This window comes from Dendropsophus ebraccatus, chromosome 13 (genome assembly GCF_027789765.1).
Source record: "Dendropsophus ebraccatus isolate aDenEbr1 chromosome 13, aDenEbr1.pat, whole genome shotgun sequence".
NCBI classification, from domain to species: domain Eukaryota; kingdom Metazoa; phylum Chordata; class Amphibia; order Anura; family Hylidae; genus Dendropsophus; species Dendropsophus ebraccatus.
The window spans coordinates 14440306-14464050 of NC_091466.1; the positions used below are offsets into that span (position 1 = coordinate 14440306).

Consider the following 23745-nt stretch of genomic DNA (forward strand, 5'->3'; position numbering starts at 1 on the left):
CACTGATACCTCCCCCCTGTGCCAGTCACTACACTGATGCCCCCCCTTGTGCCAGTCACTACACTGATGCCCCCCCTTGTGCCAGTCACTACACTGATGCCCCCCTTGTGCCAGTCACTACACTGATGCCTCCCCCCTTTGCCAGTCATACACTGATGGCTCCCCCCTGTGCCAGTCACTATATCGATGCCTCCCCCCTGTGCCAGTTACTACACTGATACCTCCCCCCTGTGCCAGTCACTACACTGATGCCCCCCCTTGTGCCAGTCACTACACTGATGCCCCCCCTTGTGCCAGTCACTACACTGATGCCTCCCCCCTGTGCCAGTCACTACACTGATGCCTCCCCCCTGTGCCAGTCACTACACTGATGCCTCCCCCCTGTGCCAGTCACTACACTGATGCCCCCCCTTGTGCCAGTCACTACACTGATGCCTCCCCCCTGTGCCAGTCACTACACTGATGCCTCCCCCCTGTGCCAGTCACTACACTGATGCCTCCCCCCTGTGCCAGTCACTACACTGATGCCTCCCCCCTGTGCCAGTCACTACACTGATGCCTCCCCCCTGTGCCAGTCACTACACTGATGCCTCCCCCCTGTGCCAGTCACTACACTGATGCCTCCCCCCTGTGCCAGTCACTACACTGATGCCTCCCCCCTGTGCCAGTCACTACACTGATGCCTCCCCCCTGTGCAAGTCACTACACTGATGCCTCCCCCCTTTGCCAGTCATACACTGATGGCTCCCCCCTGTGCCAGTCACTATATCGATGCCTCCCCCCTGTGCCAGTCACTACACTGATACCTCCCCCCTGTGCCAGTCACTACACTGATGCCCCCCCTTGTGCCAGTCACTACACTGATGCCCCCCCTTGTGCCAGTCACTACACTGATGCCCCCCTTGTGCCAGTCACTACACTGATGCCTCCCCCCTTTGCCAGTCATACACTGATGGCTCCCCCCTGTGCCAGTCACTATATCGATGCCTCCCCCCTGTGCCAGTTACTACACTGATACCTCCCCCCTGTGCCAGTCACTACACTGATGCCCCCCCCTTGTGCCAGTCACTACACTGATGCCCTACCTTGTGCCAGTCACTACACTGATGCCCCCCCTTGTGCCAGTCACTACACTGATGCCCCCCCTTGTGCCAGTCACTACACTGATGCCCCCCCCTTGTGCCAGTCACTCCATTGGCTCCCTATTAAACACTGGATACAATACAAAGTCCTCCTGCTCACCCACAAGGCTCTCCACAGTGCTGCACCTCCCTATATCTCCTCCCTCATCTCTATCTACCGCCCTACACGTGCCTTAGGGCCCTATTCCACTGGACGATTATCGTTCAAATGAAGGTTAAATCGTTCGAATCTAAACGATAATCGTTCGGTTGAAATGCAGTTAACGATTAACGACCGAACGAGAAATCGTTGATCGCTTTATAAGACCTGGACCTATTTTTATCGTTGCTCGTTCGCAAATCGTTCGCATTGAATAAGACGTCGTTCGGTTGTTCGCAGTAGATACGAACACAATAGCAAAGAAAAAACAATTACAATTACGATCGTAAGTAACGATTATCGTTCCATGGAAATGAGTGAACGTTTTCATGACTTTCGCAATAGCGGTCGTTTGAGATCGTTAATCGTTAACGATTATGCAAATGATAATCGTCCGGTGGAATAGAGCCCTTACGCTCCTCGAATGACTTAAGTGCTGCGGAATCTGTTGGCGCTATATAAATAAAAATTATTATTATTATTATTATTATGCACTATATGTAGCTATTATTCCACCGCTCTATGGTGTTATGCACTATATGCGCTATTAGTTATACAATTATGGTGATTGTACTAATGCTTTGTATGGTGGTATTCACTCTGTGGTGTAATTCTCTGTATTACCTATATTAGTCACTATGTGGAGTTATGCACTATATGTTGGTGTTATTTATGCTGCGTATTGTGGTTATGCACTATATGTAAGTAGTATTATGCTCTGTTTGTAAGGTTGGGTCTTCACTTTGATGTGTTATACACAGTAAGATGATATATATGTAGTGTACAGTGGTATTATTATGCCACTTTATTTCAGTTTAATTTATCCTTTTTATGTTGATATTGGTTACGCCCTGTATACGGCACTGTATGTCGGTATTATGTATGTTACGGTGATGTTATATACAGTAGGGTAACATTTTATATGTATTATATGGTGGTATTATTATGCCACTGTATGTCGGTATAGTTTATCTCTTCTATGTTGATATTATTTATTCTCTACATGATGTTATGCAGTGTATGTCAGTACTATTTATGGTGTGGTGATGTTATGATATGGTGGTATTATTATGCCACTGTATGTCGGGTTCATTTATGCTCTTTGTGTTGATATTATTTAGACTCTGTATGATGTTATGCACTGTTTGTCAGTATTATCTTTGTTATGGTGATGTTATATACAGTAGGGTAACATTATATATGCAGTGTATGGAGGTATTATTATGTCACTGTATGTCAGTATACTTTATCTCTTTTAAGTTGATATTAGTTATGCTGTACATGATGTTATGCACTGTATGGCTATGTTCACACGGCGTATGAGACCGTCCGTCACGTAACGGCCGGTCTCTGAAAAGATCATCCCGGCCGGTACTGCAGTAGTGGCCGGATGATCTTTGAGGCCACAGTGTTCTGATGCGGGCGCAGCAGAGTGCACCCGCATCAGAACCCTCATAGCACACAATGAGAACTGACAGGTCTTTCTGCGGCCAGAATTTACTGAATTGCGGCTGCAGAAAACGGACATGTCAGTTCTTTGTGGCGCCGTATGGGATCCCGGCCGGAGCGTATACGATGTGTGTACGCTCCGGCCGGGATCACATAGAACAACATCAGGCTAGTCCACACGTGCAAAGTACGGCCGTTGTTGCCGACAGCCGTACTTTTACGTAGTGTGAACATAGCCTATGTAGTAGGGTAACATGATATACATCCTATATAGAGGTATTATTATGCCACTGTATGTCGGTATAGTTTATTATGTTGATAATATTTTTGCTCTATGTGATGTTATGTACTGTTTGTCAGTATTATTTATTCTCTGTATGGTGGTGTTCACTGTATAGTGTTATGCACAGTAAGGTGATATTATATATGTACTGTATGGTAGTATTATTTAGGTACTGTTTGTCAGTATTATTTATGCTCTGTATGGTGATGTCCACTGTATAGTGTTATGCACAGTAAAGGGATATTATATATGTACTGTATGGTAGTATTATTTAGGTACTGTTTGTCAGTATTATTTATTCTCTGTATAGGGGTATCCACTGTATAGTGTTATGCACAGTAAAGGGATATTATATATGTACTGTATGGTAGTATTATTTAGGTACTGTTTGTCAGTATTATTTATGCTCTGTATGGTGGTGTCCACTGTATAGTGTTATGCACAGTAAGGTGATATTATATATGTACTGTATGGTAGTATTAGGTACTGTTTGTCAGTATTATTTATTCTCTGTATAGTGGTATCCACTGTATAGTGTTATGCACAGTAAGGTGATATTATATATGTACTGTATGGTAGTATTATTTAGGTACTGTTTGTCAGTATTGTTTATGCTCTGTATAGGGGTATCCACTGTATAGTGTTCTGCACAGTAAGGTGATATTACTGTATGGTAGTATTATTTACTGTATGGCAGCATTTCTGTGTTGTATAGAGATTCAGAGTTTCCAGCATCATATGATAGGGATCGGACAGAGTTTGTGAGTTTTGCTTCCCCCCTCCACCCACACGCATATCTTCATACAGGTTATATACTGTATCCTAGTCACATAATATAATAGGAGGTACCCTCTCTGGTATATACTACCAGGACATTCAGTCAGTGGATGCTATGGATACTCCCTGCCCCTACGTCCTGATCCTTAGCCATTGCTTCCCTGGATCATAGACATCTGATGACAGAGATACTGAAGGAGGGATGGGCAGCAGTTTTAGGCATCGATTTAGCTGGCGCCGTGCCACTGCTATCTCCTGGGTGTAGTGAACCGGGCTTATTGGTGTCGGTGTAATAACACATGTGACGACGTGATAAGACGGGGCGGCGGGTCACATTACAGCCATGGTTATAGATATAGTGCATGTATCCAATAGTTAAAGGTACTGACATAAGGACTTCTATGGCTATGGCAGTGCTCTACATAGGAACTGAGCATAGTGACACCTGTACATAGGAGGGGACTATGGGAGACACATACAATATATATCATAGTTATTGCTGTAGGGATCATTTCTGACATTTTTTTTTTTCTTCTGCAGAAGGGTCTGAAAACCACCATGTCCTCCTCCACCACTATGTCTTACCAGAAGGAGCTGGAGAAGTACCGGGACATAGATGAAGATGAGATCATGCGGGGGATGTCTGCTGAGGAGCTGGCCCAACTGGACTTAGAGCTACAAGAGATGGACCCCGAGGTGCTGATACTTACAACCAAGAGGGATGTTCTTGACCGGGGTCTATTCACTTGGAAGTCCTCCGAGTATCAGAAATATGGTTCTACAGAGAACTGTGGTCTCTTCTGTCACCCGATCATGGATCCTTATCAATAACCCATGTCTTTATTATAGCCAAGAAAGTACATAAAGTGTATATAGGAGCAGTATTATAGTAGTTATATTCCTGTATATAGGAGCAGTATTATAGTAGTTATATTCCTGTATATAGGGGGCAGTATTCTAGTAGTTATATTCTTGTATATAGGAGCTGTATTATAGTAGTTATATTCTTGTATATAGGAGCAGTAGTATAGTAGTTATATTCCTGTACATAGGGAGCAGTATTATAGTAGTTATATTCTTGTATATAGGAGCAGTATTATAGTAGTTATATTCTTGTATATAGGAGCAGTATTATAGTAGTTGTGTACAAACAAAAAAGAGTCAAAGATACGTGCACTCACCGATGTAGTGTGCCGCTGGGGTACTTTACTGGAGGTTACATCCACGCATGCAGGGAGGGGGGAGTGGAGGCAGGTGTATTCTCAGTGGTAGACAACAATTGTTTCACGTGTTCCCACGCTTCTTCCGGTCTACGGAATGACGCCATGCCACTAAGGAGGTGCTTAAATACATATAAGTGTAAGTGATACAAACAGATTAAAATAAAAATTAGACAAATGGTGCAAATTCATTGCGCTCGTTTAACCCCAAAGGACCGAGTGCATTTAACTTTGAGATCCATAGAGTCTCTTTGCGTAGTAGGTTGAGATGGCGATCCCCGCCTCCCGAGACCTGATTAACTCTTTCCAACCCGCAAAACTTGAGACATCTAGTATTTCCTTGATGGACCTGGCGTACATGATCAATAAGTCTGGGTACGCCTTTCCCTGATCGTACAGAGTAGCAATGTTCTTTGTATCTGGTGGCTAGGGCTCGCTTAGTTTTCCCTATGTAGAACCGTTTACAGTCACAGATGATGGCATAAACAACGAATGTGGTTTTACAAGTGATTAAGCTGCTAATCCGGCATTCTACACCATTCAAAATAATGAAGGCTACAGTCAGCAATTGCGGACAGTAGGAACAGTTCCCACACCTCTTGTTTCCATCAGGTATGGAGGCACTGAGCCAGGTTTCCTTCCTTTTCTTCAAGGATGGCGGCTTGACAGCATCAGCGATAGTTCTGTTCTTACGGTGGGCTTGACCGCAGTATTTTCCTGCAAGTCTGCATCTTGTGCCAAGATGCCCCAGTGCTTATGAATAATCTGACGGAGGGTATCATTCATAGGAGAGTTGGTAAAAATAAAGGAGAAGCGATCAGGTTTCTTGTCCTGTTTATTTCTATTCCCCCTTAATAAATCGCATCTTCTGGTGTTGCGGGCTCTCTGGAGGGCTACATCCACCAATTTCTCTGGATAGGCTCTTTCTAGCAATCTACCTTTAAGTTCTTCAGCCTGTCGCTCAAAACCATTCTCGTCGCTATTAACCTTTCTGACCCTCAGCATTTGGCTGTAGGGTATAGCGTCCCTGGTATGGGCAGGGTGCGAACTGTGGTAGTGCAAGAGGGAGTTACACGAATTTGGTTTCCTATAGATGGAGGTAGAGATCACCTCATTGTGTATCTCCACCAAAACATCCAGGAATTCCAACCGTGTCCCTCCAAAAACACTAGTAAAGGCCATATTGTCTCGATTTGTAGTATTTAAGTAATGCACAAAGTTGGAAAAATCATCTTCCGTGCCCTCCCAGATGATAAAAATATCATCCACGTACCTAAAGTACGTTCTGATGAACTTAATAAAGGGGTTGGCCGCGGAGAACACCAGGTCACTTTCAAAAAACCCCAAAAATAAATTTGCGTAAGTGCAAGACACTGGTGTCCCCATGGCCGTCCCGACCTTCTGGGAATATCACTGGTCCCCAAATGTGAAACAGTTATTGGTGAGTATGAATGTGAGGGCCTCAGTGATGAAGCTAATGTATTCAAGGGGCTGCCCGGCCTGCCGGAGGAAACAACCGACAGCCTCCACACCCGCATCATTATAGTAGTTATATTCTTGTATATAGGAGCAGTATTATAGTAGTTTTATTCTTTTATATAGGGGGCAGTACTATAGTAGTTATATTCCTGTATATAGGAGCAGTATTATAGTAGTTTTATTCTTTTATATAGGGGGCAGTACTATAGTAGTTGTATTCTTGTATATAGAGGGCAGTATTATAGTAGTTAATATTCTTGTATATAGGAGCAGTGTTATAGTAGTTATATTCTTGTATACAGGGGGCAGTATTATAGTAGTTATATTCTTGTATATAGGAGCAGTAGTATAGTAGTTATATTCTTGTATATAGGAGCAGTATTATAGTAGTTATATTCTTGTATATAGGAGCAGTATTATAGTAGTTATATTCTTGTACATAGGAGCAGTATTATAGTAGTTATATTCTTGTATATAGGAGCAGTATTATAGTAGTTATATTCTCGTACAATCAAATTAGTTTCAAGAGATTTTACTCAAATCTACCAACAAACTTGTTCTGGATTTGATCGCTGATTTAGATTCATCCCTATACCTGTGTACTACCTGGCTCAGTTATACATAGTGCATCACTGTTTAGTGTAAAGGAGCAGAGAATCTTGCCAAAATGCTAGGGTTCCCTGGAAACTATGTACTGAAGAGGAGGTATATGTTCTATGCATCTTGCTTAGCAAACACCTAATGGGTCTGCTACAGAGTGCTTAACACAGCAAGTGTGAGAGTGACTTGGCTATGTCTACAGTAATGCCATTTACCGCCAGACAACACATATTTACTCCAGTCACCTATGGTCCAGTAAATATGAACTGGCAACAGGCATTCATGCCTTTATCTGTTCATATACTGTATTTACTATTTGAGGTGTTTTGGCAGCAGTTCCACTTAAAGGGGTATTCCAGCAAAAATAAATAATATATATTGCAGTGAAATGATAGAATCAGGGATTTGATCAAATCCCGGGAAGTGATGAAATAACCGCGCCGTTCCATCATTGATGGAATGAACTCTATAATTTCCCCCTGCTCCCCGTCCTCCACCGCCTCTCTGCTCCCCGTTACGCTCATTTCCCGTGCTACACGCCTCCTGCTCCCCCAGCCTGTCCGCTCTGCTATTAATAAAAACTAGATATCATGCCGGAAAAAATGACACCCCATACAGCCCCGTAGGTGTAAAAATAAAAGCGCTATAAGTGTCACAATAGGCCCATTTTATTAATAATTAATTGCCAAAAAAAAAGGATTTAATTAAAAATACATATATAACATTAGAGAATCTGTGTAACCTGCATATGGTTGTGTTCGGACTGACCTATAGAATAATGGTAACATGTCGCTGTTACCATATAGTGCATTACGTAGACACAGGAACCCCCCAAATGTTACCATATTGCATTCTTTTTTACGATTTCACCTATTTATATCTTCATAAATAATATTATTGGGGTTCCGTCATACATGTTATGGTAAAATGAAAGACGCCATTACAAAGTACAACTATTCCTGTAACAAACAAGCACTTACATGGCTTGTAGATAGAAAAGTGAGAGTGCTGGAGCTCTTAGAAGGGGAGGAGGGAAAAACGGAAACGCAAAGAACAAAATTTGCGCAGTCCACTGGGTCATTTAGGGCTTGGTCCTTAAAGGGTTAACATTAGTCCTGATACAGTGATTATACAGCAGGAAGGGGAGGTGTCTATCCTTTCTTTATATTTTAGATTGCTTTATATGTGATCTGAGACTGATTATCACTCTCCATGATACTGCAGAACATCCTTCTCCCAGCCGGGTTACGCCAAAAAGACCAAACTACCAAGACGCCAACCGGCCCCCTGGACAGAGATGCCCTCCTAACCCATCTGGAGAAGGAGGCTTTAGATGCCAAGGAGCGAGAAGACCTTGTGCCATACACCGGGGAGAAGAAGGGTAAGTTGATTTTCTTAGTTGACCAGACACACCCTGCTATATACTCTACTACTGGATATACAAAACAACTAATATTGCATATCCCGTATCCACAGAAGAGAAGGAAGCAAGTATTTTTTCATGTTTGGAGTGCAGCTTCTGCTCCGCCCTCCCCCCGCACCGTTATATGGTGATGGGCATAGACAGCTGCAGACTATATTCGCTCTGCTGAATTCAGTGACCCCTCCGCCGGGTTCTTGCTGTTGCTGAGGTGTAATGATTTGTACGATGTATACCCACATTGAGATTGCTCATATGTATGGCCACATGTATAAAAAAAATCCTTTAAATCAACTGGTGTCAGAAAGTTATATAGATTTGTAATTTACTTCTATTTAAAAATCTTGTCATCCGGTACTTATCAGCTGCTGTATGCCCTGCAAGAAGTAGTGTATTCTTTCCAGGGGCGTAGCTAAAGGCTGATGGGCCCTGGTGCAAAATGTTAGCTTGGGGCCCCCCCATCTCCCCCCGATCAGGCAAAGTTCTATCTAACGTTATATCCAATTACTCTAATGTGCCACCATGTTCTAATGCCCTGTCACTGCCTCCACCTCATGTACTGCACTACTGCCCCCTATAATTAATGGACTGTACTGTGTCATTGTCTAATCATTGTATTCCAATCTTTGACTCTACAGCTGAAAAACTACAACTCTCATCATGAACTGCCAGTTGGATATAATGGGGGTTGTTGTGCTGCAACCTGAGAGCCAAATGCCGCAAAACTCCCATAATAAACTATCAGCAGGGCACGATGAAGTTTGAACTTCTGCAACCTGGAGAAGTCACCTGATATCACCTGCAGTCCTATGTAACACCACAGATAACAGTGATATCCCTCTGAGTTCAGATAATGTAGTAGATGTCACATGCAGTCCTATGTAACACCACAGATAACACAGTGATATCTCTGAGTACAGATCATGTAGTAGTCACCTGCAGTCCTTTGTAACACCACAGATAACAGTGATATCTCTGAGTACAGATAATGTAGTAGTCACCTGCAGTCCTATGTAACGCCACAAACACAGTGATATCTCTGAGTACAGATAATGTAGATATAGACCCCCTGTGTAGCCCCCCATAGTATAGACCCCCTGTGTAGCCCCCCACAGTATAGACCCCCTGTGTAGCCCCCCCACAGTATAGACCCCCTGTGTAGATCCCCCACAGTATAGACCCCCTGTGTAACCCTCTCATAGTATAGACCCCCTGTGTAGCCCCCCTCCCATAGTATAGACCCCTTGTGCAGCCCCCCCAGTATAGACCCCTTGTGCAGCCCCCCTCATAGTATAGACCCCTTGTGCAGCCCCCCAGTATAGACCCCTTGTGCAGCCCCCCAGTATAGACCCCTTGTGCAGCCAAGCCCCCGCCCCCCAGTATAGACCCCTTGTGCAGCCCCCCCAGTATAGACCCCTTGTGCAGCCAAGCCCCCGCCCCCCAGTATAGACCCCTTGTGCAGCCCCCCCAGTATAGACCCCTGGTGCAGCCCCCCCCTGTATAGACCACTTGTGCAGCCCCCCCCCAGTATAGACCCCTTGTGCAGCCCCCCCCCCTGTATAGACCCCTTGTGCAGCCACCCCCCCTGTATAGACCCCTTGTGCAGCCCCCCACATCGCAACATTTATGTAAAAAAAAAAAAAAAAAAAAATTAACTCACCTCACCTGGATCCTTGATCTCCCTCAGGCCTGGCAGCTTCTCTTCAGTTCAGTGAGCTTCCGGGATGCCAGCCCCGGCCGGAAGCTCACTGATGCAGGACCGCGGCGCCCGGATTTCTCCTCTCTACTGCACGGCGGCTGACATGTGACGTGATGACGTCACATGCCAGCTGCCGAGGAGGAGGAGGAGAAGTCCCGGCGCCGCGGTCCTGCATCAGTGAGCTTCCGGCCGGGGCTGACATCCCGGAAGCTCACTGAACTGAAAGAGGTCCGGGGGGCATATCCCCTGCCGCGTTCCCCCCTGATTGGGGGAGCACAGGAGGAAGTGGCAAGGGGGGCCGTGCGGGCCCCCCTAGTGTAGGGGCCCGGTCGCCATAGCGACCCCTATAGCTACGCCACTGATTCTTTCCTGTCTGACACAGTGCTCTCTGCCCCCACCTCTGTCCTTGTCAGGAACTGTCCAGAGCAGGAGAGGTTTTCTATGGGGATTTTCTGCTGCTCTGGACAGTTCCTGACATGGACAGTGGTGGCAGCAGAGAGCATTACAAATCTATATAACCTTCTGACACCAGTTAAAAAAAAAAAATCCGCTGGAGTACCCCTCTACTAGCTCACCGTCAGTAACGAACAGAACTTAGTACAATGCATTTACAGTGGATTCCACAAGGAGCCGGCAGAATTGTGAATGCAGCTCTTGATGTGACCATTGAAACTTCAGTCATCATTTCTTTTCTCAACAGGAAAACCCTTTATCCCAAAACAGGCAAAGAGGGAAATCCCTAAAGAGGAGCAGATCACGCTGGAGCCAGAGCTGGAGGAGGCCTTGGCCAATGCCACCGACGCCGAGATGTGCGACATTGCAGGTATGTGTATGAGGACACCATGGCCATCTATGTACACTGACATACACTCATTGGCTCAGAAATATTTTATTTTTTTTGTATTTTCTCCAACTAGATATTTCTGACCTTAGTTCTGTAAGGCTGTGTTCACACTGCATTTTTGCAATCCGTTTTTTTTTTTTTCATCCGTTTTAAAACATATGCATTTGTATTCATTCATTTTTCCAACGACTTCCATTATGAAAAAAAGAGATCAAAAAACGAATCAAAATGCATCCATTTTTTTTTAGTTTACACAAAAACGTGGTCTACTGCGATTTTGTGTACGCTAAAAAAAACCTCATGCATTTTGATCCTTTGATCTATGATTTTTTTAGCCTTTTTTTTCATAATGGAACTCAATGGAAAAACGGATCAAAGTGGATGCACACAAATACAGTGAGAACCCAGCCTAACACAATGGATAATTTCAAAATTGTCTTCTTATTTTTATTCAACAAACCCCAATTGCCCTCAATGCTACTATTGCCCTCCGGGGCATGCACTTTAAAAACACTGGCTCAGATGGTTATTTGTAAGTCCATTGCAATTACTTAATGACTTCTATTTACTGGGATACATACATGAATCATAACCACATACTGTGTACAAAGCCATGCTTGTAATCTAAATGCCAGCCAGCTGTGTAGAAAGGCCTTGCCTCTGCTTAGATTATCTGTGTAGAAAGGCCCCACCCCTGCTTAGATTATGTGTGTAGAAAGTTTCCGCCCCTGCTTAGATTATCTGTGTAGAAAGGCCCATCCCTACTTGGATTATCTCTGTAGAAAGGCCCCTCCCCCACTTAGATTTTCTATGTAGAAAGGCCCCGCCCCTGCTTAGATTATTTGTGTAGAAAGGCCCCGCCCCTGCTTAGATTATCTGTGGAGAAAGGCCCTGCTCCTGCTTAGATTATCTGCGTAGAAAGGCCCCGCCCCTGCTTAGATTATCTGTGTAGAAAGGCCCCGCCCCTGCTTAGATTATCTGTGTAGAAAGGCCTCACCCCTGCTTAGATTATTTGTGTAGAAAGGCCCCGCCCCTGCTTAGATTATCTGTGGAGAAAGGCCCTGCTCCTGCTTAGATTATCTGCGTAGAAAGGCCCCGCCCCTGCTTAGATTATCTGTGTAGAAAGGCCCCGCCCCTGCTTAGATTATCTGTGTAGAAAGGCCCGCCCCTGCTTAGATTATCTGTGTAGAAACACCCCACCCCTGCTTAGATAATCTGTGTAGAAAGACCCCGCTACTGCTTACATTATCTGTGTAGAAACACCCCACCCCTGCTTACATTATCTGTGTAGAAAGGCCCGCCCCTACTTAGATTATCTGTGTAGAAAGCCCCTGCTTAGATTATTAGTAGAGATGAGCGAGCCTCAAGCATGCTCGAGTCCATCCAAACCCGATCGTTCGGCATTTGATTAGCGGTGGCTGCTGAAGTTGGATAAAGTCCTAAGGCTGTGTGGAAAACATAGATACAGCCAATGACTATATCCATGTCTTCCATATAGCCATAGGGCTTTATCCAACTTCAGCAGCCACAGCTAATCAAATGCCGAACGACCGGGTTCGCGTGGACTCGAGCATGCTCAAGCTTCGCTCATCTCTAGTTATTAGTATAGAAAGTCTCTGCCCCTGCTTAGATTATCTGTGTATAAAGGCCTGCCTCTGCTTAGATTATCTGTGTAGAAAGGCCCCGCCCCCGCTTAGATTATCAACCAATTATAGGACCTGGCCTTGTATTACGTCGTTGGTCAACACTTAATGAATGTTAGATAGTGAGCCTCGTACATTTTGTGTTAAGAAGCTAAGCATCATGGATCTTGGTCTGTTATACAAGAGGTCCTAATGCCCCAGCCCAGAATTCTGTATTTAGGATGGTGTATCTCATTCGTGGTATAGTTTTCGTGAATAGGGACATTGTCTAGATGACTATTGTCCTGGTAATAGGAAGCAAGTAAGTAAGTAGTGTGAGCACATCATGCAGTTATCTAACTTCACCCCGACCTGGGGACATGTTACACTTTATCCTATGGGCGTCTGTGCCCTGATGAGTACTTGATATTAATTCAGGTGGTGACATCTATAGTGATTCAGGAGGTTACACTCCAGATTATTATCCGGCTCTCCAGACGTAAGTGTCAGTAGCTGCGGAGTGACCTCACTGAGATGCTATGCCCGTCTCCTGGAGACCTTGTGATTAAACACCATGCAGAAGCTTACATGAGACTTTCTGAGAGACACAATAATGTTCCTTATAGCAACCGGTCAGAAGAAAAGCAGATATGGGCAGGTAAAGGGGTACTCTGGAGAAAAAAAACCCAAATCTACTGGAGGCAGTAAGTTATATAGATTTTTAACTTACTTCTATTTAAAAATGTCAAAACCAGTACTTATCAGCTGCTGTATGTCCTGTAGGAAGTGGTGTTTTTTTCCAGTCTTACACAGTGCTCTCTGCTGCCACCTCTGTCCATGTCAGGAACTGTCCAGGTTTTCTATGGGGATTTACTACTGCTCTGGACAGTTCTTGTCATGGACAGAGGTGGCAGCAGAGAGCACTGTGTCAGACTGGAAAGGAAACACAACTTCCTGCAGGACATACAGCAGCTGATAAGTACTGGAAGACTGGAGATTTTTAAATATAAGTAAATGACAGATCTGTATAAATCTCTGGAACCAGTTAATTTAAAAACACTTTTTAAAGCGTAGCCCTTTAGGCTAAGTTCCCATAACATATAATTTCATTAAAGGAGAAGCTTGGTGAAAAATGTTATTAAAGTATTTTATTGGCCCCCAAAAGTTATACAAATCACCAATATACACTTATTATGGGAAATACTTATAAAGTACTTTTTCCCTGCACCTACTACTGCATCAAGGCTTCACTTCCTGGATAACATGGTGATGTCACTTCCTGGATAACATGGTGATGTCACTTCCTGGATGAAATGGTGATGTCACGAACCGACTTCCAGAGCTGTACGGGCTGTGGCTGCTGGAGAGGATGATGGCAGAGGGATGCTCAGTGTCCCTCCAGTGCCCTGTGTCCCTCAGTGTCCCCCTGCCATCATCCTCTCCAGCAGCCACAGCCCGCACAGCTTTGGGAGTCGGGTCGTGACATCACCATTTTATCCAGGAAGTGACATCCCCGTGTTATCCAGGAAGTGACATCACAATTTTATCCAGGAAGTGACACCAACATGTTATCCAGGAAGTGACATCACAATGTTATCCAGGTAGTGAAGCCTTGATGCAGTAGTAAGTGCAGGGAAAAAAGCACTTTATAAGCATGTCCCGTAATAAGTGTATATTGGTCATTTGTATAACTTTTGAAGGGCAATACAATACTTTAATAAAAAATTTCGCCATTATTTAATGAAATTGTCGATTACATTGATTGTAATGGAATCACTGCTGGCGTGTATGACTCTGTATACACTACGGTTGGGATTCCTTGCGGCCGCAGAAAAAACTGACATGTCAGTTTTGTGCGTCCACTATTCATTGAATAGCGCCGTCACAAGACTGACAGAGCAGACAATGTAAAGTGCAGCTCCGGCCGCACTTTACATTGTCGGTTATGAGTATTCAGAACGTGGGAACACCAGAATGTGCTGCATCCTAATTCTAAAGAAATGCAGTTCATCCGGAAGTGTTCAGACCCTCACGATCTTTAAAGTGAGCCAGGGGAAGCATATGTGTATAATGTGCTCCCAGTCTCCACCACACAGAAGAAGACAAGACAAAGCTGAGAGATAAGAGCCCATAACTGCGCTTCTCTCCGCTCCTTTCAGAGATCATTGGGGTCTTGTCAATCTCAAGCCTCATGTTCCGTCTATAAGAGCCTGGTGTCTCCCTGATAGTACACTCACTCCTGCACCAGTAGCTGAGCTCGCACCATTTTCCCCCAGTCAGCAGAACTCCGAGGATTTGGATCTGAGTCAAGTGTTATATTTAGTATGGGAGAGTGCGAGGCCGAGAGGGATATCTTCTTACCCTGTGTGTCAAGGAGGAGGGCACGGGATATTAATCATTTTTTCACTTATAACCATGCGTTACTGCCACCAAGAGGGAATATGTCACCTCCAGCTTACTCCATGGAAAAACATGGGTTCCCAAGGGAGTAGCTACCTCTATATGTTTTATCACATGAACATTAGAGATGAGCGAGTAGTGAAATATTCGACTTTCGAAAATTCGAATCGAATAGGCACCGAGATTCGACTATTCGAACGAATATTCGATCCCATTATAGTCTATGGGAAAAAAATTTGCGGCACTTGGAAATCAAAATTCAATCACTTGGAGGTCACCAAGTCCCCCATGAAACCTCCCTAAACAATGCGAACACCTCCGGAATGACACTGGGACAATAGGGGGAGCATGCCTGGGTGCAACCAACACCCCAAAATCGCAGTATAATGCCACTCTCCGCAGTTGCGAATGAAAAATATTTGTAAACGCTTTACGAAAGTTTATGGCAATGTTCACGAATTTCGTTTGTATTTCTTGCGCAGCGTTACATACATGATTCCAATGTGCGTCCGTAGAGCGTCATGCTATTCCCGCGTATCACGCGTCATGCTGTACGAACGTTACTGGAACAGTATATATGATGTGCCTTTTTCTGGGCTACTGGCACAATATGTATCACGTGCCTTTTACTAGGCAACTGGCACACTAGGTATGATGTGCCTTTTACTAGGCTACTGGAACAATATGTATGACGTGCCCTTAGTGGGCTAAACCAGAGACACTATAAGTCACTTGTACACACAGGGTACTGGAATGAATACACCTGCTGCTGCTATCATCTGTTTTTTAGCACTGAGAAGTGCTTTGGATTCTGAGATGACTTTTTCGCTGCATATTAGCCCTGAAAAGGACTTTTGGGTTCTGTAGTAATCCTGCCTAACCAAAACGCTACTAAAACCTATCTGTCCCTGCTCCAAGATCTCTCCCTGGCTAGGTTGAAAGCGCATCTGCGGTCGAGAGGCGGGAGCCAAGTATTTAAAGAGGACCTGTCACCCCCCCGTGCCGGGGTGACAGGCTCCCGACCCCCGCTAGAGCCCCTCATACTTACTTGATTGCGCCGGGTCCCACCTCTTCGGCCGCTCCCGGGATGGAAATATTCCCGGAGGAAGCTCGGCGCGTGCGCCGCTAAGGTGAGTCCAACGCTCATAGAGAATGAATGGTCAGTCCGACGCTCCATTCATTCTCTATGAGCGTCGGACTCATCTCAGCGGCGCGCAATCAAGTTAGTATGAGGAGCTCTAGCGGGGGGTCGGGAGCCTGTCACCCCAGCCCGGGGGGGGGGACAGGTCCTCTTTAAGATTCGAGGTCATGTGGTTCAGCCATCCAATGAGGGTAGACACCGTTTTCAGGCTGCGTGCGTACTCCCAGGGTCCCTCACGGCCTCCCTGCATGGTCATTGGATTAAAAAAAGCGCCAACTGCGATGGGAGGGCTTTCGAATGTTTCCCGCGTATTCGCCACACTACTCGACTGAATTCGAATCTTTCGAATACCGCAATATTCAATCGAATATCATCTCGATCGATTCGTATTCACTCATCTCTAATGAACATTTTAGGAGGATAGATGATCAAAAAGGTTTGTGTTGTATTACATAAAATACAATATAGGTGGCCGCCATGGTATGTGGGACCATTACTGACTGGCGCCGTGTATTCTTCTATTGCAGCCATCCTGGGAATGTATACCCTGATGAGTAACAAACAGTATTATGACGCCATTACTTCCGGAATCATTACAAATAAGGAGGGCATCAACAGTAAGTACAAGGAAGAGGGTTTTCTTTATTGTAAAAATTTAGTTATTTTTGCTTTAACCATTTCTATGCAGAAAGTTATATAGTCTTGTAGTTTACTTCCATTAATCTTCCAGTACTTCTCAGCTGCTGTATGTCCTGCAGGAAGTGGGGGTAGTCTCTCCAGTCTGACACAGTGCTCTCTGCTGCCACCTCTGTCCATGTCAGGAACTGTCCAGAGCAGTAGCAATTCTCCATAGGAAACCTCCCCTGCTCTTTAGACTGTAAGGAATACAACACTTCCTGCATGACACACAGCAGCTGATAAGTACGAGAAGACAAGATTTTTTTTAATAGAAGTATATTACAAATCTCCAGTTGATTGGAAAGAATCTTTTTTTTTTAACTACCCCTTTAAACCACCATCATTGACTAAATTGAGTGAGCAGAAGCGCCCACCTAAGCACTATACCAGTTTGTTTCTGCTTGACACAGCTCAGATCTGCTTGGATAGTGGCTCTAGTGATGTAAAGATTTATAGACGGCCTAAAGCTCTGTTCACACACTGTTTAAATGACGTCCATTTCTATCAGACTGCCATCATGTAACATCAAGTAATGGCCGTTGTTTGTTAATATGGCCGTTATTTGACGTTACATGAGGGTCGTCCAATAAAAATGGACGTCATTTCAAAGGTGTGTGAACATAGCCTCAAACCTTAGTGAGTTGTTGGTGAAATAAAAAATAGCCTCAGTCTCTTTATCTCTTCCTTACAGGTGTTGTACAACCAGACAAATATAAACCTGTCCCGGACGAGCCCCCAAATCCAACAAATGTGGAAGAAACACTGCAGAAAATAAAAAGCAATGCATCAGACCTGGTGGAAGTTAATCTAAATAATATCCCTGTAACTATCTTAGATTATAGGATATAGTGTGAACTGAATATACAGAGCACTCATTCTGGCAGAAACAACCATCTGGTGTTATCTTATTGCAGGACATTCCCATACCTACGCTAAAGGAGGTCTGCCAAGCTTTGAAAACCAACACACATGTGAAGAAACTGAGCTTAGTAGCTACACGCAGCAATGATCCAGTGGCTTATGTAAGTTCTATATACTGCAGGTTGGATAAGTTGTCTGTCACTTATGTATAGCTTTACAATCAGACGTAACAGAATGTAACACCAACATTATCCACCAGGTGGCAGCATGGAACTGCAAAGAAAAGCAAACCAAAAAAACCCGTTACATAAAATGTAATCATAAAAAAATATACGTCACATAATGGTCCAACTAAGCACAGCAAATGGGGCACTTTATACATTTGTCTCCTGTTATGTCCATTAGACATTAAATCTTGGGTCGGTAATGGGGATGGGTTAAGTGCTGTCTTACTATGGGTAAGAGAAAAATTGAGGCAACGTCATAACTCATCAGTTCAAACCCATTCCCACAGCAAATTATGTTAAATCTACAGAATACCACATGTTCTTCCTGGTTAGAATGATCCTGTAACATGGACTGACCACGTGCTAGAACTTTCATCAGCAAAGTTCTCATGTACAACAGTCTATATAGAGCAGACTGTGATTTTTTTTTTTCCCAAAAAGGGAATCTATAAAAAAAAAAAAAAATCTTTATGCCTCCTGGCAGACATATGGAGGTAGTGGAGAGGTCTCAGGTAGTGTATAATATTTAATATTTGGCTCAGGGTGCTGTAAAATAAATGTAAAAAAAAAAGCAATACTTACCTGCCCCAATCACCACGTGGCTCATATTCCTTGCTGTATTTGCCTGGTTCCTGTGACATGTTAAGCTCAGTCAATCCCTGGTTGAGGCAGGTCATGGCTGGGACAGGACTAGGAAGCAGGCAAGAACAGTGTAGAATGACAGCCACAGGGGATAGGGGCAGGTTAGTATAGTTTCTTTTATTTTTCAGTACTTTTCCTATAAATAATAATAATAATAATAATAATAATAATAATAATAATAATAATATATTGTACAAGCAATTGTGACCCCTAGTGGTCAAGTCCAAAAAAAAGTTAAAAAAAAAAGTTAAATAAAAAGTTCAATGTGTAAAAAACACTCAGGTACATCGACTGCAAAGCTTTTTAGTTATGGGTCTCAGAATAAAATGACCCAAAGCTAAAAAAAAAAAAAAAAAAAAAAAAAAGTTTTTATTTTTAAAAGTAGTAAAGCACTATAAAAACTATAAGAATTTGGTAGCGCCATGATGGCACTGATTTCCAGAATAAAGTTAATATGTCATTTATAGCGCACACTTGGGGGAGATTTATCAAACATGATGTAAAGTGAAACTGGCTCAGTTGCCCCTAGCAACCAATCAGATTCCACCTTTCATTTTCCAAAGAGTCTGTGAGGAATGAAAGGTGGAATCTGATTGGTTGCTAGGGGCAACTGAGACAGTTTCACTTTACATCATGTTTGATAAATCTCCCCTTTAGTTCTGCAAGAACTCAAGAATCAAAAAAAAATTCTTTTCAATATGGCACCATTACAAAGAGGATCTTTGCATTAAAAACAAGCCCTCAAATAACTATAAAAATGTTTTTTTTTTCTGGCTTTTTTTGTTCTAGCTCTTGATACTGACTGCAGAAGTTTTTTTTTTTTATATATCAGAGAACGCTCCTTCCCTCTGTTGCCCCATTACACTTTCTTCCGCTTCCCCGCAGGCTGTGGCTGAAATGATTAAGGAAAATAAGACTCTTGAGAGCTTAAACATAGAGTCCAACTTCATCTCCAGTGCAGGGATGCTGGCCGTAATTCAAGCCATGAAAAATAACTCTACATTGACTGAACTCAAGGTGGATAACCAGGTAAAGTGAGTCTAGCTTATGAAACTAAAGGGAAGATGAGGAGGACATACTCATCCCAGGCAGATATTGTGCCTGGTCAGACTGCTGAGCCACTATTGATGTTTAAAGGCTTCCGCTGGACACTAGCATTGGTAAGGGTGAATGGGTGAAGGCCCTTCACTGGCCTGATCCTTTGGGTAGACAGATCAGACATTGATCCGAGGGCCCTATTACACAGAGCGATCGTTTTAGGAATAATAATCCCATAAGCTGATGTCCTGGTGTCTTCCCCCTCTCCGCTGCCCCTGCCACGCGCCGAGCCTTCCCTCCCAACCCTGCCGGCTCCCAAAGCCAGGAAACCGAAAGCCTAAGGCGATCACTTCACAATGCCCCGATGGACAGGGGACAGAGAATTCTCCCTCTGTAGAGGGAGAATTCTCTGTCTGGAGCCCTATAGATGCTGCGGTCGTGCTGACTACAGTATCTATAGGGTTAACCTGGTGCTGAGAGTTGTGTTGCTGATAGCCGGGACCTGCCGCCTGTGTCATCCTGGATCATTAATTAATGTCGCTGCAGCATCAGGCATAGGCTGCAGCGACGTTAATTAACAGTGCAGCGGCAGGAGGGGGTTAAATCAGGCCGACTCGGCCGATCAGCGGACTAAACTGTCACCAGCAGATCGTTTCTTTAGGTCCTGTCCTAAAATCATTAGGCGTCAGGCGCGCATTGCTTCATGTAATATCTACGTGTAATACTTACATGTACTGATGATTGTACTATAAAAAAATAAAATATTAACTCACCTTACCACTTTCCCCGCTGTCTGCAGCTCTGCCTTCTCTGCACTGACAGGCCGCTCAACCAATCACAGGCCGAGATAGGCCACCAGCCGTTCAGCCAATCACTGCCCTAGACAGGCCTTGGCAAGTGATTGGCTGAGTGGCCAACGGCCTGTCAGTGCATAGATGTCCGTGAAGCCCTTGTCTTTACTGTAAAATAATAAAATATTCACTCACCTTACCACATTCCCCGGTGTCCTTGGGCCTTCCTTAGTGTCCTTATCTCTGCCTTCTCTGCTCTGACAGGCCGCTCAACCAATCATAGGCCAAGATAGGCCCCTGTCCGCTCAGTCAATCACTGGCCTAGACAGGCCGCTGCCAGTGGTTGACTGAGCGGCCGGCGGCCTGTAAGTGTAGAGATGTCTGTGCAGCACTTGCCTATACTCTAAAAGAATGAAATATTAACTTACCTTACCACATTCCCCGTGTCCTCGGGCCTTCCCCGGTGTCTTTAGCTCTGCCTTCTATGACCTGACAGGCTGCCGGCCACTCAGCCAATCACTGCCCGCGGCCTGTCTCAGCCAGTGATTGGCTGAGTGGCCGGTGGCCTGTTTCGGCCTGTAATTGGCTGAGCAGTCGGCGGCCTGTCAGTGCAGAGAGGAGAGATTCAGACAGCGGGGAAGGCCTCTGAGGACTTCAGGGAATGTGGTAAGGTAAGTTAATACTTTATTATTTTATACTACAATCGTGATAACGTAGCTATCACATGCAACAACGTTTTTAGGTCAGGACCTAATGACAGGATCAGCCAATGACTGTTTCTCTTTATTACACAGAGCGATTATCGCCCGGATCGGCCTGATTCGTAAGATTATCGCTCTGTGTATTAGCATAGACCATGAGTGTTACAGAAAAAAAGAACCCGATTTACATGGTGTACTGGTCCTATTCTGCTTAATAGGACCTATGCACTGATGTCATGGGGATGCTTCAGCATCTGTACAACCCAACATGTAGGTGGATGTAAGTGGGGTGCACTTTCAGATATACTGCTATATTCTGTGTCAAAGATGTGGACAAGCTCTGACCATAGTCTTCTATCTCCTGCAGCATCAGAACCTTGGAGACACTGTAGAAATGGAAATGGCCTTCATGCTGGAGAATTGTCCTTCTGTTGTACGCTTTGGGTACCATTTTACACAGCAGGGACCAAGGGCCCGAGCTTCAAATGCCATCACAAGAAATCTGGAGACTCGTAAGTTTATTCCTTGAGAAAGTTTCAATTTGTATGGCAAAAATAATATCTCTCCTAAGGCTTTCTTCTTAAGGGGGTTTCCAATTTACAGCTCACAAAGAAGGAAAAACCCTCTGTAGAAGAAAGCTCTAGGCCACCATGGCAGAAGGATTTACTAAGTTTACTTAGAAAGTTAGTACCAAAGTGTAAGCCAACATGAATTTTACATAAGAGTTAGGCTCCTCGGTGGCCCCATATAGCAGTTAGGCTTCTCGGTGGCCCCATATAGCAGTTAAGCTTCTCGGTGACCCAGTATAGTATTAGGCCCCTCTTTGCTTTCATATAGTATTAGTCCCTTATATATTATTAAGCCCCATATAGTATTAGGCCCCATATAAAAGCACTCACCTCTAACATCACTCACCTGCAGTTTTCCTGGTCCTCTCGACTATAAGCTTTTGGCGGAAGAAGTAGTACAGTTACATTGCCGCCACTGGAAGTCCCCAGCTTACCTCAATTGAAGCAACAGGACAAAGAGCTGCTGGCTGACCCCAGTCTAATGTAATATAGCCATCCCCTATACTAAAGTAATGTCCCCCTTTACTGTCTGGCAGTAGCTCCCCATATCACCAGTTTTGTTGTGTTTCTTGGTTGATATAATAAGAGCCTAATTGATTATGTGGTCTTTTCAGTATTGTCTAAATTGACTATCTAGGCTTTGCTATGAGATCAGCATTCCCAGCTTCATCAGATCGCTTATGACAAGGAAAACACCGGTGATGGAGCCTGGTAATGCTGATCACATGATAAAGCCTGGTAATGCTGATCACATGATGAAGCCTGGTAATGCCGATCACATGGCAAAGCCCAGACAACTCTCATTGGTAACCTCAACTTTTTTTTTTCCATGACAGGTCGTAAGAAGAAGAAGAACACCCAATGAAGCTATTTTATGTGTCCCAAGACTTTTTTTTTTTTTTTAAAGTTCAACCCCATTCATCTTGTAGGTGGTGTCTATGTCCCGTTTTGGCCCAGCTTTGGGGACTTCATGTGTACACATCACATCTATGCATCTTTTTGTTTTTCCTTAGCTACATATCCCTTGTTTTCCCCACTTCCCTCCCATTGTTCCTCTGTGTGTCTCACATTTCATATGACCTCCTTCTTTGGTAACACTGCCATTGAATGTCTTAAAGTTTACGCACCATTTACCAAACCATTGGGAAAGAAGCCATTTTGTTAGTGTGACCGTCCAATCTGTTCGTTTGTTATAAACTCCCAGGAAGTGCTTTGAATCTTAAGGTGCCCATTCGTGTCTTGGTGATTAAAGGTCTCGGCAAGAATTTTCACGACTATTCTTGGCATCTCGTGGTGTGGGTTACTTTAAAGACTAGCACCCCAATAATAAAAAATATTAGATCACTTAGTGGATGTAGGGGAAATTGACCCATGAATGGGCAACTGGAGGCTCTTAAGTCCTAGTGCTAAATCTAAAAGGGCCTCCATCTATAATTTGCCACCATGGAAGAGTGCCAGGGCCACCATCTACACCATCTACCATGTACCACCAGGTCCCGGTTTCTGCTGTTATCTCCACACCCACTATAGCTACACCTCTGGTTTGCTTTATTGACCTACCAAGGTCCTCATAGATAGGGGGAAGGGGGGACAGGTTTCAGTCTATTCAGAACACATAATGGCTTCCTTGGGTGTGAGGGACGGTCACTTGAAACACTTGAAAAGATCAGACTCAATGTAATATGTCTATTGTGAAAGTGGGAGCGGAGGAGAACAGGAGCCATACTGGAATTAAAGTGCAAAAATTGTATTTAAAACATGTAAATAAAGTGACTTTGACCTGTATCTCTGGAGTCCTTCATTACAGTGTATGGGCATCTAAAACAGACACATATATGTATGCACCCCTTTAATGTACATTAGGAATTTGCCTAACTTTGCTTATGTAAAAACAAATCAATAAATACATTTTGCCCGGAGTTCTGCTTTAAGGTGCTTCATGCATATCTGTGACTACCTAAAGCCTATACGCCGACATCACAAAAGAAGCACTAAAAAATCCAGAAAAAAAAAACATAAAGAG

The 23745-nt window shown here is 44.1% G+C and overlaps 1 protein-coding gene across 4 annotated transcripts in view; it reads left to right on the forward strand.

Annotated features, from left to right (window-relative positions):
* The window catches only part of TMOD4 (tropomodulin 4), a 38537-nt gene extending 15153 nt beyond the window's left edge, over positions 1 to 23384 (forward strand). For 2 of the 4 annotated variants that reach the window (XM_069951358.1, XM_069951360.1), the window contains exons 2-10: positions 4331 to 4486; positions 8314 to 8470; positions 10909 to 11031; positions 16743 to 16832; positions 17585 to 17715; positions 17808 to 17915; positions 19509 to 19652; positions 21521 to 21665; positions 22559 to 23384. In XM_069951358.1, the coding sequence (XP_069807459.1) occupies positions 4349 to 4486; positions 8314 to 8470; positions 10909 to 11031; positions 16743 to 16832; positions 17585 to 17715; positions 17808 to 17915; positions 19509 to 19652; positions 21521 to 21665; positions 22559 to 22587 (1065 nt within the window). In that variant the 5' untranslated portion in view covers positions 4331 to 4348 and the 3' untranslated portion in view covers positions 22588 to 23384. The remainder of the gene's footprint in view (positions 1 to 4330; positions 4487 to 8313; positions 8471 to 10908; positions 11032 to 16742; positions 16833 to 17584; positions 17716 to 17807; positions 17916 to 19508; positions 19653 to 21520; positions 21666 to 22558) is intronic. The other 2 variants (XM_069951359.1, XM_069951362.1) reach the window with 1 other exon arrangement.
* Positions 23385 to 23745: the final 361 nt, after the last annotated feature.